This window comes from Myxine glutinosa, chromosome 5 (genome assembly GCF_964187855.1).
Source record: "Myxine glutinosa chromosome 5, kmMyxGlut1.1, whole genome shotgun sequence".
NCBI lineage: Eukaryota > Metazoa > Chordata > Myxini > Myxiniformes > Myxinidae > Myxine > Myxine glutinosa.
The window spans coordinates 40844914-40860118 of NC_136265.1; the positions used below are offsets into that span (position 1 = coordinate 40844914).

At 47.4% G+C, this 15205-nt stretch overlaps 1 protein-coding gene across 1 annotated transcript; it reads right to left on the reverse strand.

Annotated features, from left to right (window-relative positions):
• Positions 1 to 1326: 1326 nt before the first annotated feature.
• On the reverse strand, positions 1327 to 14961 carry LOC137427649 (peritrophin-48-like). The gene is made up of 3 exons (XM_068117279.2): positions 14825 to 14961; positions 14620 to 14647; positions 1327 to 2361 (listed from the first exon to the last, which is right to left on the reverse strand). Exons 1-3 carry the CDS (start codon positions 14876 to 14878, stop codon positions 1397 to 1399), a joined length of 1047 nt encoding a protein of 348 aa, XP_067973380.2. The 5' UTR covers positions 14879 to 14961; the 3' UTR covers positions 1327 to 1396.
• Positions 14962 to 15205: the final 244 nt, after the last annotated feature.

The following is a 15205-nucleotide window of genomic DNA, read 5'->3' on the forward strand; positions in this document are numbered from 1 at the left end:
CGGTGCTCCTGCCTCACACCTAGCCCGGCTTCACGCTGTTGAAACCAAAGCTTTCAGAATTATTGGAATCTCCCACGATGAAGCTATCTCTGAGGGCCTTTCACTCACTCACCGCAGGCAGGTAGGTGGTCTTTCTGTCTTCTACCGACTCCTCTCCGGCCTTGCTCCCCCAGCTCTCTCTGTGCTCTGTCCCCCAAATATTCTGACAGGTCGCACAAGATCTGCCAGCAACCCTCTGATGGTTAAACTGCCAAAGTCTAGGCTCTCTGCTCACCTTCACTCTTTCATTCCTCTTTTCTCCCACCTCTGGAACAAACTCCCACACTCTCTTCAATCCCACTCCTCCCTCCAGGTCTTTAAAACAGCTGTTCACCACCATCTCTTATCTTCCCCCATCCAAAACCTTGATCTTTTCTACCCCCGCTAATTCACCCCAGATCCACCTTGTTTGAAATTCCAACTTCTTTCCTGGAAGTCCTGGCAGTGTCCATATGTTTTATACCTCTCCCACCCCCCCCCCCCCCCCACCCTTCCTATGCCCCCCTCCCACAGATCTCTCGATGTCTCCATGTCTCTCGGTCCCTGCTCTCAAATGTTGTGTTTGTGTCCTTCCCCCTCTCCCCCCATCTTGTCTACCGCTCCCGATGTTTTATGTGTCGGTTTGTCTTTCTGTGTGATTAATGTTCGCTCTTTCACGAGCCTCGATCTTGTATACAAAAAAAAAAAAAATAGACGATTTTATAAATTAGGCCTACCTTTTGACCTCAAAAATAATTGGTGGTTGAATTCAGTGACCTGATATATATATATTTTTTTTTTATGTTGACTGCTCCGGTTATGGATTCAGAGGCCAGGCCTTAAATAAAAGAGCTGCAAGTTTTTGAGGAAGTAAGAAAATCTGCTTTTTGAAAAGGGGAAGGTCGTAAGTGTTTGGAAAGATGTAAGAAGGTGAAGCTACGATATGCAAATCCTCTTCAAAGTTCAAGTAAATCGGATGAAAATTGAGGATTTCTGAAAATGTTGTTGATCTTTGGCCTATGTTGACCAGCGATCGACTATTGCACTCGTATTGCGGGCATCTCAAAAGAGCGAAACACGTCGCTGATGCAACAAGCAAGCTTTATTGATGACATTCAATCACAGAAGTACCCCGATGATTATTCGACAAGATTTTCACAAAGAATTATATATATTTTCATTTCGGTGGAGAACAAAGAGTGTAGAACGAAGGAAATCCCAAATTGGAGCTATATATATATATATATATATATATATATATATATATATATATATATATATATATATATATATATATATATAATATAGTTACTGCTTTATCAATGAGACATGAGATAGCACAGATGAGCAATTTTATTTCATGGGGAAGATGGCAATGCTACCCAGCACTGGGCCAGTCACAGACGCTCTTGGCCGGGTTAAAAACCAGGCCTCGGGGGCAGGATTTTTCGTAGCCTATATTGTGGTCACAGATGTAGAATTTCGTTGGATTTGTGGCGTGTGGCAGGAAGGTGCCATCCGCTTTGTCGACACACGAGGTGCCAAACGCAACGCAAGACTGGCTGTTGGTGTCGAAGGAGCTCCCACTGAGACACGTTTGGCTTTGAGAGGTACCATTGAAGCACAAAAAGTATGCCTTCGGATCTGCAGAATTGGCGACCAGCGCTCCGTCTTCTTGTCCGTGGCAAGGACCTAGATACACAACGGTGGGGAGCTCTTCAGCCGAGGCCCAGTTGCACCTGCCATATTTGAACACCAGGGGTTCCCAGCAGGTGATCTGGTATCCTACTCCATGTGAGCATTTGTAGAATCGATTCTCATCGGTGTGGGGGACCATGTCACCCTCCGCCTCATCAGTACAAATGTCGTAGTTCAAATCGACGCACGTTTTGTTTGTTGGATCGAAGCTCTTCCCAGAAGGACAGGCCAGAGAGATACGGTGTCCGTCTGTGCACCTGTAATATCGGGTGGGGTCTGCGTTGTCGGGAATTAGGCAGTTCGGCATTCCTTCGCAAACATTATACTCAGGATGAAGCTCTTTGTCCCAATCACACACATTTACTGCGGGGTTGAACACCAGGTTTGCTACGCAGGTGATCTGGTAAGCGACTTGGTGGGAGCACTTGTAGAACCTGTGGTCATCGTCGTGGGGGATCAGGGCACCCTCGGGCTGGTCTACACACTCGCCCTTGCTGCCATAGGGGGCACACTGTTGAGGGTTGAAGTCGAAGCTTTCGCCCGATTCGCAGTGGCCTTCTGACACGACTCCATTTGTGCAGATGAAATACAGCTGTGGGTTTTCATTGTCTGGGAACTTGCCGTCAGCCTCGCATGTAAATTGCGCTGCAACACATCACAGGGAGTCAATGAAGAAACTGCATGAACAGGTTACACCGCTTACTATGTTATCGTGTGGTTGTTGTCCCAGCACGACAAACAAACTGATAAGATAGTTTACATATTTCATGTGAATGGCCTCCTTCGGATAAAAGAGGCAATCTAAACACTACGCCTACTAATCCCACCGTCTTATGGAACCAGCTGAACGGGTTTCACTCTCCACATCCCTTTATCTATTTATTACGTACATACGGAGTCGGGCCAAATTGAGATAATTAAGATTTGAGAAAAGGAAAAGAAGCAAAGATGCCTTGAGACAGGAATGATAAGGTGAGCATGGTGGGAAAATAATGGAGACAAGTTTTGGAAGAGATTGTGGGGGGAGAAGGGGCATTTATGGGCGTTGGTGGGGCAGTCAACAACCCCGCCAATGCAATAGTTGCATACATTATAAGTGTATGACACCTGTAGTGAAATTATACCAAAGTGAACCCAGGGTGTGCTCGCTTCAAAAGGGGCGTCTATAAGACCCGGAACAACTGGGGCGCACCGACACTCCAGCGGAACTCACTGTGACATAGTCCTGTAGTTTGAATGGTATGTACGCCCCTAAATGCTGCGCTGACTGTCCTCTCTATTGGACCATTGCCATATTGAATCGACCATTGCTCATGAAATACTCTGATTTTAATGCCTGTTGCATGAATGTATTTTTACAGGATGTACTTCAGATCTAAATGATATTAAACCTACCCAGAGGTCAAGTCGTGTCTGAGCTTGATTTTCACGACAACACCTATTAACGCCTCCTGCAATCACTCAAATTTGACAATACTGCTTTATCTGCCGTTTAACCATCCCTTATCATAATGTAAGTCTCTAAGCTGTTTGTCATCATGGAAGTGAAGAGATTGCATTGAGATGCTGGTTTAGTCGATATGTTTGTTTCAAGTAAACAAATGAACCAACAATACACCGCTTCAATCCAGTAACTTTGCAGTTACGACAAAGGGATTGCAGTGTTACAATTATATTTACAATATTATTAGTCCCCTACCGGTGCACACCGGAGGGGACTATAGGTTTGCACGCCGTCTGTCCGTCCGTCAGTCCGTCACGCAAAGAACAGTTTTCCGGACTTTTTTTCTAAACTCTTAATGCTAATTTCAAACTTGGCACATGGTTTCCTCATGATAAGTTACAGATCTTCAGAACAGAACAGAACAGAGTTACAGATACAAACTGCTCATCTTCACTCTTTCATTCCCCTTTTCTCCCGCCTCTGGAACAAACTCCCCCACTCCCTTCAATCCCACTCCTCCCTCCAGGTCTTTAAAACAGCTGTTCACCACCATCTCTTATCTTCCCCCATCGAAAACCTTGATCTTTTCTACCCCCGGTAATTCACCCCAGAGTCCTTGCAGTGTTCATATGTTTTAATCCTCTCCCACCTCCCCCCAAGTCCTCCCGATGTCCCTGCTCTCAAATGTTGTGTTTGTGTCCTTCCCCCTCTCTTTTGTGTCCTTCCCCCTCTCTCCCCATCTTGTCTACCGCTCCCCTTGTTTTTTGTGTTTTGTGTGTCGGTTTGTCTTTTTGTGTGATTAATGTTAGCTCTTTCACGAGCCTCGATCTTGTATACAAAAAAAAAAAAAAAAAAAAAAGATCAAGTTCGAACTTCACGACGTTTCGATTAATTGTCCCCCATCGCACCGCGGAGTGAAAAGGGGACTATGGTTTTCCCCTCCGTCCGTGTGTCCGTCCGTCTGTGCGGGCGTACGTGCGTGTGTAAGCGAAGGACCGCATTCGAATTTGGTGTGCGGGTGCAACCCACGTCAAAATCCAAGATGGACGCCGCCATGTGCGTCTGATGCCATGTATGTCTGAACCTTATGAGCGGAATATCTTGAAAAATAAGTGAAGTACCAACTTCTAATCTGGTGTGTGCGTGTATCGAGGCATAAGGAAGAAGCCTATTGAAAATTGGGTCGCCACGTCAAAATTCAAGATAGCCGCCACACTATATTTTTCTGAACCTTGTGAGAGAAACAACTTGAAAAATAAGCGAAGTACCCAACTTCTAATCTGGTGTGTGGGTGTATCTCGGCATAAGGAAGAAAGCTATTGTAAATTGGGTCGCCACGTCAAAATCCAAGATGGCCGCCACCATGTATGTCTGAACCTTGTGAGCGAAATATCATATCATAGCATGTTTTCTGCGTCTTCCACTTTGTCAACTCACATCACTTCCCCGACGGGGGACCTAGGCGTAATGCTTGTTTTTGACAAAGTTATGGCACTTTGAACTTTGGGAATTCTGATAAATCTGATGATCCTTAACTCAGTGCCATTTTAAGTTTTTATTTCCTTTAAAAAAGATTTTTTTTTCGATGGCAATAATAGGACCGATTGAGATCAAATTTTCACCGTAGGGGGGACTCGGTCTGTAGAATATTTTAATGGTAATTATGACATCACAGGTCATGTGGTTCGGCCGCCATATTGGTTTTCGTGAAAACACGAAAACCCCTTTTTCTCTGAAACGGCTGAACAGATTGAGGCCAATCTTTGCAGGCAGAATCGCATACCCATGACGAACAAAAAAGTCAGTGAGCATGACGTCATGTGTCACATGCTTTCAGAGTTATGACGTTTTTAAGCATGAACCTTTAAAACCAAGCCGCTCCCTCATTTTTTATCCAATTGAGGGGAAACTTCACAGATCTGTTCAGCATGTCAGTCTACTAAAATGTCCTTTTGGAATTTGCGATAGGGCACGTGGTTTGGCAGATATCGTTAATTAAACGAAAATATTTTTTAAAATGGATATCTCTTGTTTATTCTATAGTTCTCCTCAAGCCGCACCGCACGCCCTCAGCCTCGTCTCGCGAACGTCAACAGCGTGACACAGCGCGCGCTTTCCGGAGGGGCGGAGCCAAGCGGAGCAACATATATATATATACACATCGATCATTGATCGTGAACCGGAAAATATAATAAATTACTGATATTTAGCGTCTCGAAAGGTTCTTTATCAACAACTTATTTTCTCGTGCTTCTGCTGACCTGTCTGCAAGGTGTATAAATCGAAGGCCTGAGTGCGAATCACAGGTGAGCCCGTCCTGAGGTAATTAGCGATTGGGAACGATTCAGAACCTGTGGGTAAATAACCCTTGGTAACTTCCCCAACAGTTTTCCGGACAACAGACCGCCGGTAGGGGACATGTATTGCAGCACAATACTCAGAATGCTTGTTATTATTATTATTAATGTTATCATTATTATTATTGTCGTGCGAATCCCTCAAGGTTAACACCAGGGACCGCAAATGACCAGAACGGTTTAATTGAGGCGACGACCAACTCGGATTCGGCTATAAAATGCGGGAGGAGGAAGTGAAGAAGAAGAAGAGGCGGAAGCGCTTACCTACAGCGATCCAACCGCAGCTCCGATCCTGCAGGGGAATAAACTCACAAACGACAACCCAATTCAATGTACAAAAATAATGATTTATTCCGACCCCGAAACAATAAAACGTGATGATGACTAAATAATGATCCTAAATTGGGATCCCACACACCGACTTCCAAATACGAGACAGGGGAAAATGATTTAACAAAAGAACACGTTCGCTGTGGGTTTGTGTAATGTGGTGCGAGCTTATTTGTCCGTCGTCCAACGCGGCCCCGTCCGGCTCCAACCTCCGGCGCGAAGAAGCCCTCTGTCCGCTTCGCCCAACGCTCTGCTCAGCCCCGAGTCAACGCCCCACTCCAGGCTCCTTTTGACCACCCATGCTCTGCTCCACGGCTCGCCTCGCTCCAGCACCAAAAGCACCGAGCACCGCTCCAAGCACCACAAAGATGGCGAACCAACGACCACCAGGACCTCTCAATCCGAAGAGCCAAGAGCCAAGAACGAACAACGACAAACGAAGGACCAGCACGAAGAAGAGAAGCGCAGAGACTAGAGCGACGAAGCCAAGAGAGAAAATGTCGTGCAGCGTGTCCTTTTGTAACCTGGCCTGTGACGTCAGTCTTGGCGTGCCACCAGCCAGAGCCTCATAGCTTCCCGCCGTTTGCCGAACCTCCTCGCGCCTTCCGCGCTGATTGGCTCCAGGTTCGCGCCTTCTGCGCCAACCAATCACAGTCATCCTGGGCATGGTTCCCAGCTCGTCTCATGTGATGTTGCTAGGCCAGATGGTGGTGCGGCTGGCGGCGGCCATCCGGCGGTGCCCCGATCTGGCTTCCTGTGGTCTTCTTCCAAGGTCATTGTAAGGGAAGGGAACTAATTAATGTGTGCACTAATGACCTCTCTAAGTGTTTATATGTGTGCGTTGCCATGAGGGACAAAGGAATGATTACCAGGTCTGACACACAGGGGTCTATCTTAGTCCCTACAACTATTTAACACACGAACATCCTTGTATGTTCACAGGTATACTCTTACCGCGACAAACCGCCTAAAAAACACAGAACTTATCACAAGGTTGATTCCCTATCGCGACAGTCGAATACCTACCTATACAGATCTACCTGGCTCTAGATATTCCTTACCCCCCCCCCCCCGACATAACACAGCCTCCCCGCCCCCCCCCCCCCCGGATTTAACACTTACTCTCTCACACCGAATTAACCTATGAAATAAATCAGGAGGGCTGTGGGAAGTGAGCCGAGCGGAGCTACTTACCTATGCTCCTTAACAAGCTAATCCCCTTAACAATCATGCAAATATGTACAATGATCTTAATTGGTCGTTCCTGCAGAGGGAGGAAACAAAGAACACACCAAAATCCTACCTTAACCACAAAACTTAACCAAACTTACAAAAATTCAGGACTCCATAAAACATTTGTACAAACCCCTTCCTGAAGACCGCGTCCCCCGGTGGATGCCACAAGACGCAACCTTACCTGTGGGGCCATCCCAATGCACCCCTAAATTTCCGCGGGCCCTGTTCTGGTGTTACAGGTGAGCGACATGGCTCGGTGGATTTCGCCCACATTCATACAACAGAACCCCTTACTCACTCATTCACATTCCATAAGTCATCACAACACTTAAATCAATAGAGCACTTGTTTCACCCCCCCCCCCCCCCCCCTGCAGGACCATGGCATAGATGTCATTCGTGGTGTGCATTTCTGAACTAGGCAGCGGGGAGGTACCGCACAAGTAAGATGGTGGGGGCGCTTCAGGCTGTGGTGCCCGCAGTCCCAAAAACAAGTCAACCGACTTACAAGTTCATTCCCCTCCCAGCCCCCCCCCCCCCCCCTTACCTCTTGGCCCCATGACAACCAAACAGCCCTTTCCGCCGTTACCCCGCCGGTGAGGGTCTCCACACACCAGGCTCCGTTGCCTCCTGCTTCCGCGCAGCTCCACGGGACGCCGGTAGTCTCCTTTACCCCACGGCGCCCAAACAGACCCTCCACCGACGAGCTCCAATTTCCAGATACCACGGGCTGCCAGGGGTAATTGCGGCAGACAGGGGCCGCAGGCATCGCTCCTCAGAGCTTGGTCTGTACCCGCGGGCACACACACCTTCCCCACCCACAAGATCCCCAAAACACATTTCCTCCCCCGCTGCCATTCCATTTTCCAACACAATTCCATAGATGATGTTACAAAATATGTTTCAAAAGAGTTGCCATGGCCTGCTTCATGTGAAATCCCCAGTTCACATTTTACCAACGCGTTTCCATTTCCAACACAATAATCACCACTCAATCCATCATCTCCAACCTCACGACCACATGAAAACACATAGCCACAACACAAAAACAAACGCCACCCACAAGACTCTGTGGCACACATTCCATCCCCCCTCACCGGCCATGTCATCACTCGCACACGCCCACAACTCCAAATTACATGTCCCCAAATTTCTATAGCAAGTCCTGAAGCCTGGGACAGTAAACAGCAAAACACTCCTACCTTGATGTGCAGGTAATTACCGGTTGGTCAGGTCAAAAGTGCCATCCACCCTCAAAATCCCAAAATTTATCGTTGGACCAATCAAATTTCTCCAAATTTCACTTTTTTCCCTACTATACTGGCAGGTATGTGGATCCGCATCCAACGGTGAACTGTGCTAAACAACTACCTGTGGCTACGATAGCTCCACACCTCCACCGTGCAAGGGTCATCGGGACAAGGTGAGCAGTCAAACCGCCAACACCGCCCATGAGTGTCCACACGGGTGCGACCCACCATCCATCCTTCGGCCCCCCTGCGAGGAACACAGCTGCACCAGCCCCAGCTGGCCAATGTGGTGAGCACCTGCTGCCTCCACCGCCATTCCCAAGGCCTCAGACCTGGAGGGCACAGTCGCAGTGCGTGGCATCCCAACAGCCACGTCACCTGCACCTCCACATCATCCCCCAGTCCGACCACATGCAGCCCCCAGTGCCCACCCACACTTGACCACACCAAGGTCCAGTCAACAGCCATGCTCCACCAGGAGACTCACCCAGAAGACATGGTCCACACACCTCGGACACCCATAGCACCACGTTGACCCGCAACTACACAACTTCATCCCCATAACCCCGCGTCCCAAATATTGGCGCAATCGCCCCCGCAACCAGTTGAAAGCTGTGTCCTGCTAGCCTGTCAATTTTAATCACAGCCAACAACATTTTGGTCTAAACACACCTGGATCAATAATGGTGCCACTGATGTCAGTGACCACCATGACATTTCAAAATTCACCCTTAAATTTGCATCTAACCTTAGATTACCCGTGCCAAACATTTTTCACATTTTACTAATTTCACCAAAGAAAGATGCTTTGCCATACACATGCCAGCGGAGCATGGCCCATATGCTCGGCACGTTACACATTCCCGATCACATTCCCATGGCTCTCTTCCCAAACCGAGAGTCCATAAATCATAACGGACCATCTGTGGAAGGTCACCCTCACACCATCATCACGTTCCACAGATGCCCGAATGGTTGTCCGGTGGGCTATCTCATTCCTGTCCATTCGGTTTGACCTGCTTCCATAGACCAACAGCATGGCAGGTCACCACATGCTGGCTGTCCCAGAGTCTCAGGAGGAGGGTGTCAGGCCACATGCCTGGGTGGTCACCACATCGGGCCCAAGTTGGCCATCCACGGTGCCACCACCCAAAGCGCGACCCACAACACCTCCCCCTAGTGGTCCTCAATATACGCCATCCCAGGCTTGAGAAACCACCTTGGACCCCCCTGGAGGTCTTAACCCCCACCAGGGTCTAGTGACCCTGCCGGCCCGAGCCACTCGCTCGGGCGGCGCCCCGATGGAAAAGGGACGCCACACTCCACCAGACCGCCCGTGGGGACCAGGTAGTACCACGACACCCATGACTGGACCCCACGTCCAAATCTGGCCAGCACAGCCCCCCAGCTGGCTGGCATAACAAAATTTCCAAAGGGGAAACTTTTGCCCGAGGCCATCCTCAATGACCTCCCCTGGTCCACATTCCTCAGCCTGGGGACCAACTCCTTCCATGGCTCCACATCCAACTCCCATTTAATTTTAATTTTAAATTTCCTTTTAGAAATTTTGATCCCAGGTGTCCAATCACCGCAGCTGCAGGTAACAACCCCCTACCACAGGTTGTTCTGCCCCTCCCTGCAGCTGGTACAAATTCCCTATGGGGACCAAATTGCCTGAGGCTCTATCTCCCGATCCTCCAATGTCCAAATCCAGCCCGGAGCCAACACACTCCCCAAACTGGTTCTGCAATTTTGGAGCCTCCTGTACCCAATTGGTGTTCGTGGTAAGGGTCCCCTCGGGACACTTCAACCTCCTCCTCGGACCGACTCACCTCATCCCCCAAGCTCCTTTGGGCCTGATCAACCCCGACCTCCATGGGACTATCCCAGGTCCCCAGCCGCTGGATCAAATCATTTTCATCACCATTACAAATCATTTTTGGCCCCCACAGGTCTGGATCAATAAATACGTGGTCCGGCTCCATCACACGGACCCTCAATACCTCTACCCCCTGTTGCACTGCACAACCGCCCTCGTGCTGCACCACTCCAAATTCATCCCCCTGTTGATGTGTTGGGGCATCCACCCGGCCCCGATACACCTCCAGGTCACGATGTGGGAAACATCGTCCATTTACCTGTTGACACTCCACATCTACCTGTACGCATTCCCCATTACCTTTCAAATTTAATTTAATTGCCATTCCTGGCCCCTGAGCCCCGTCAGCACCATTCGTTAGTTCTTCCTTCAATTCCTTCGTCCGTCCTTCAATTTTGTTTTCCACTCGCTCACTCAGAGCATCCTTTTTGTTAATCATTCGCCTCATGTCTCCCTTAAATTCCCCTTTCATTCCCCTCATGTTATTGTTCAATTCTCGCATCTCTCCCTTCAATTCGCATTTCATTCCATCAATTTTATTTTCCAATCGCGCCATAAATTGCATTCAGGCCTGGCTGTCTATCGAGGCCGTCTCTACGGCAGGGGAAGCTCCACCACTGCTGTCTACCCCCACTACTTCCGACTCACCCCCAAGGCTATCCGCACCTTCCATCCTTTCTTCCATACCGCTCACCTCTTCCATCCGTTAAGAGGAGGTCGCTTTCCCGCGCGGATTTTACAACAGGATCAAATTAAATTTAATGACCCGCCGTTCGCGTCCCGCGCATCGATCGACTATTCCAATTTATCGCCTCCGACTAAAAAAAATTTTGTTTCCAAATTCTCCACACTCTTGACACCAAATTTATAACAGGGTTCTATCCCACTCCTTGACAACAGTTGTCGTGCAAATCCCTCAAGGTTAACACCAGGGACCGCTAATGACCAGAACGGCTTAATTGAGGTGACGACCAACTCGGATTCGGCTATAAAACGCGGGAGGAAGAAGTGAAGAAGAAGAGGCAGAAGCACTTACCTATAGCGATCCAACCACAGCGCTGATCCTGCAGGGGAATTAACTAACGAACGACAACTCAATTCAATGTACAAAAATAGATTTATACGTGGTCTAAATTATTATTTATACGTGGTCTAAAAATAGATTTATACGTCGTCGACAAAAAAACCCCGAAACAATGAAACGCGACGATGACTAAATAATGATCCTAAATTGGGATCCCACACACCGACTTCCAAATAAAAGACAGGGGAAAATGAATTAACAAAAGAACACGTTCGTCGTGGGTTTGTGCAATGTGGTGCGAGCTTATCTGTCCGTCGTCCAACGCGGCCCAGTCCGGCTCCAAGCTCCGGCGTGAGGAAGCCCTCTGTCCGCTTCGCCCAAACTCTGCTCGGCCCCGAGTCAACGCCCCACTCCAAGCTCCTTTCGACCACCCACGCTCTGCTCCACGGCACGCCTCGCTCCAGCACCAAAAGCACCGAGCACCGCTCCAAGCACCATGAAGATGGCGAACCAACGACCACCAGGACCTCTCAATCCGAAGAGCCAAGAGCCAAGAACGAACAACGACAAGCGAAGGACCAGCATGAATAAGAGAAGCGCAGAGACTAGAGCGAAGAAGCCAAGAGAGAAAATGTCGTGCAGCACGTCCTTTTGTAACCTGGCTTGTGACGTCAGTCTTGGCACGCCAACAGCCAGAGCCTCGTAGCTTCCCGCCGTTTGCCGAACCTCCTCGCGCCTTCCGCGCTGATTGGCTCCAGGTTCGTGCCTTCCGCGCCAACCAATTACAGTCCTTCTGGGCGTGGTTCCCAGCTCGTCTCACACGATGTTGCTAGGCCAGCTGGTGGTGCGGCTGGTGGCGGCCATCCGGCGTTGCCCCGATCTGGCTTCCTGCCGGTATTCTTCCAAGGTCATTGTAAGGGAAGGGAACTAATTAATGTGTGCACTAAGGACCTATCTAAGTGCTTATATGTGTGCGTTGCCATAAGGGACAAAGGAATGATTACCAGGTCTGACACACAGGGGTCTATCTTAGTCCCTTCAACTATTTAACACACGAACATCCTTGTATGTTCACAGGTATACTCTTAGCCCGACAAACCACCTGAAAAAACATGGAACTTATTACAAGGTTGATTCCCTATCGTGACAGTCGAATACCTACCTATACAGATCTACCTGGCTCTAGATATTCCTTTACCCCCCCTCCCCCCAACCCCCCCCCCCCAACCCACCCCCTGACATAACATTATTATTATTAAAACGATACTACTGTATTAAGAAATCTGGGCTAATTTGTCCAAAGCAGCCTGAAGGTGAGGCATGAAGGCATGAAGCCTAAGTCCTATATGTACTGTGTCGTTGGAAGACCCGTAACACAGATGCTTTCGACGTTTGATGGTCATTTTAACAATAGGTTTGTTTGTGTTTCACACTGAATGAAAAACGTAAAACTAGAGTATGGCGATTGTGATATATGACAGGTTCGACGATATGTTTGGCCTGAATGGCATAGAAATCAAAATGGCGGTGTGTGCAGTCAGCCGTTGTACGCTGTAATGATGTCACAGACGTAATCACATCACATCACCCCTGTCATCTGACCAGTTCCCCAGCTTCCGATTGGTGTATGTTTGTGAGGGACAAACATACATACATACAGTCACGTGAAAAAGTAAGTACACCCCATGTAAAGTTTTGACTTTTTCAACATATTTCAACATACAGCTATTTGATCTTAATTTCAACAATATTGATAGATAAAGGTGATATAATATAACAAATATCATGAAACATTTACATTTTGTAGTCCATTGTTTAATTTAAATAAACATAAATGCAAATTTCGCATGTGGAAAAAGTAAGTACACCCCTACATTTATCACTACTTCAAATACCTAAAATTAGAATCAGGTGCACCAGCTCAGGTACAAATGATTAGAACATCGTTAGAGAGGATCTTGGAGGAACCTGTCATATTTAAACCTCAGACATTTAGTTTGGTTTGCTCTTTGTTGTTGAAGTGTGCGGCATCACCATGCCTAGATCAAAAGAGCTCTCTGAGGCCTTCAGAAAGAAGGTTATAGATGCCTACGAGTCTGGGAAGGGATTTAAAAAGATCTCCAAACAATTTGAAATCAATCATTCGATTGTCCGGAAGATCATTTACAAGTGGACAAGATTCCAAACAACTGCCAACCTGTTCAGGCCAGGCCGCCCCAGCAAGTTCAGCTCGAGAGCAGACCGCAAGATGCTGAAAGAAGTCTCTAAGAACCCCCAGAATGTCATCACGGAACCTACAGGTAGCTCTTGCCACTGTTGATGTCAAAGTACACGAGTGTACCATTAGAAAGAGGCTGCACAAATTTGATCTACATGGAAGGTGTGCCAGGAGGAAACCTTTGCTGTCCAGAAAGAACATCAGGGCAAGACTAAAGTTTGCCAATGAACACCGAGGCAAAGACCAGCACTTCTGGAACAATGTGCTCTGCACAGATGAGTCATAGGTAGAGCTATTTGGCCACAGTACCAGAAGACATGTTTGGCGAAAACCAAAGACAGCATTTGACCACAAGAACCTGATACCAATTGTAAAGCATGGTGGTGGAAATATTATGGTATGGGGCAGCTTTGCTGCATCAGGGCCTGGGCAGCTCACCATCATAGAATCCACGATGAATTATTCATTGTACCAGAGGGTGCTTGAGGATAATGTGAGGCCATCTGTCAGAGAGTTGAAGCTCAACCGAAGGTGGACCTGACAACATGACAATGACCCTAAACATACCAGTAAATCCACCAAGGAATGGCTGAAAAGAAAGAAAAGGAGGGTTCTGGAATGGCCAAGTCAAAGCCCAGATCTAAATCCCATCGAGATGTTGTCGGGGGATTTGAAACGAGCTGTGCATGCAAGAAACCCCTCAAACATCGCACAGCTGAAAGAATTCTGCATGGAGGAGTGGGCAAAAATTTCTCCCAGTCGATGTCAGAGTCTGGTAGACAGTTATAAGAAACGCCTACTTGAGGTTGCTTCTGCCAAAGGGGGCAATACCACCTATTAGAGCCATGGGTGTACTTACTTTTTCCACATGCGAAATTTGCATTTATGTTTATTTAAATTATACAATGGACTACAAAATGTAAATGTTTCATGAAATTTGTTATATTATATCACCTTTATCTATCAATATTGTTGAAATGAAGATCAAATAGCTGTATGTCGAAATATGTTGTAAAAGTCAAAACTTTACATGGGGTGTACTTACTTTTTCACGTGACTGTATATACATACATACATACATACATACATACATACATACATAATACATACACAAACACTGTTCTAGATGGCTTTACCCTATGGGCTACACCATAGAAAATACTTACTACTATGTGCACCGACATAGGATGGACCCTGCAAAACAAAGATATAAACAAAAAAAATCAAATAAATGTTGAATTAAGATATTACTTTCATTAAATAAATCTGAACACCTGCAGGTACCACCTGCCAGTTCCTCAGTTCGATATTCGACAACAGACATGTGAAAAAAGTTTATTAAACGATTTCATAATAATGAAGATTTCATACCTGAAAGCTCAGGGAGCAAAGGATGAGCGCTGGGAGCAGGTGAGCGGCCCACATTGTGTATGAACTAATCAGTCAAAATACCGGTACCTGGATTAAGGTACCTGAAAAGTAAAGCCGAGCACGCACTGCGTCCTTTTTATAGGGATTCGTCGTTTCAAATTTCGTAATCTCTGCATATAATTGTTGTGGAACTTGCTCTAAGAAGGATGTTTGCCTGGGGGTTGTAAGCTGGGTGTGTCGGATGAAGAAGCATTTCATCGCGCTTTGAATAAATTCGATGACGTTCATCGCTTGAGAATTTGGGGTAGGTGAGAGGGAGGTATTTTGTGACCTATTGTAATTGGGCAATCCGAGTGAGTAAAGAACAAGGGGTATGATTAA

Bases quoted from the DNA above. Each gene is read 5' to 3' on its own strand.
- LOC137427649 (XM_068117279.2), bottom strand. From the start codon at position 14,878: ATGTGGGCCGCTCACCTGCTCCCAGCGCTCATCCTTTGCTCCCTGAGC. The intron at 14,648-14,824 runs GTATGAAATCTT...TTTGTTTTGCAG, and splicing joins TTTGCTCCCTGAGCTTTCAG to GGTCCATCCTATGTCGGTGC. The intron at 2,362-14,619 runs GTAAGTATTTTC...GATGTGTTGCAG, and splicing joins CTATGTCGGTGCACATAGTA to CGCAATTTACATGCGAGGCT.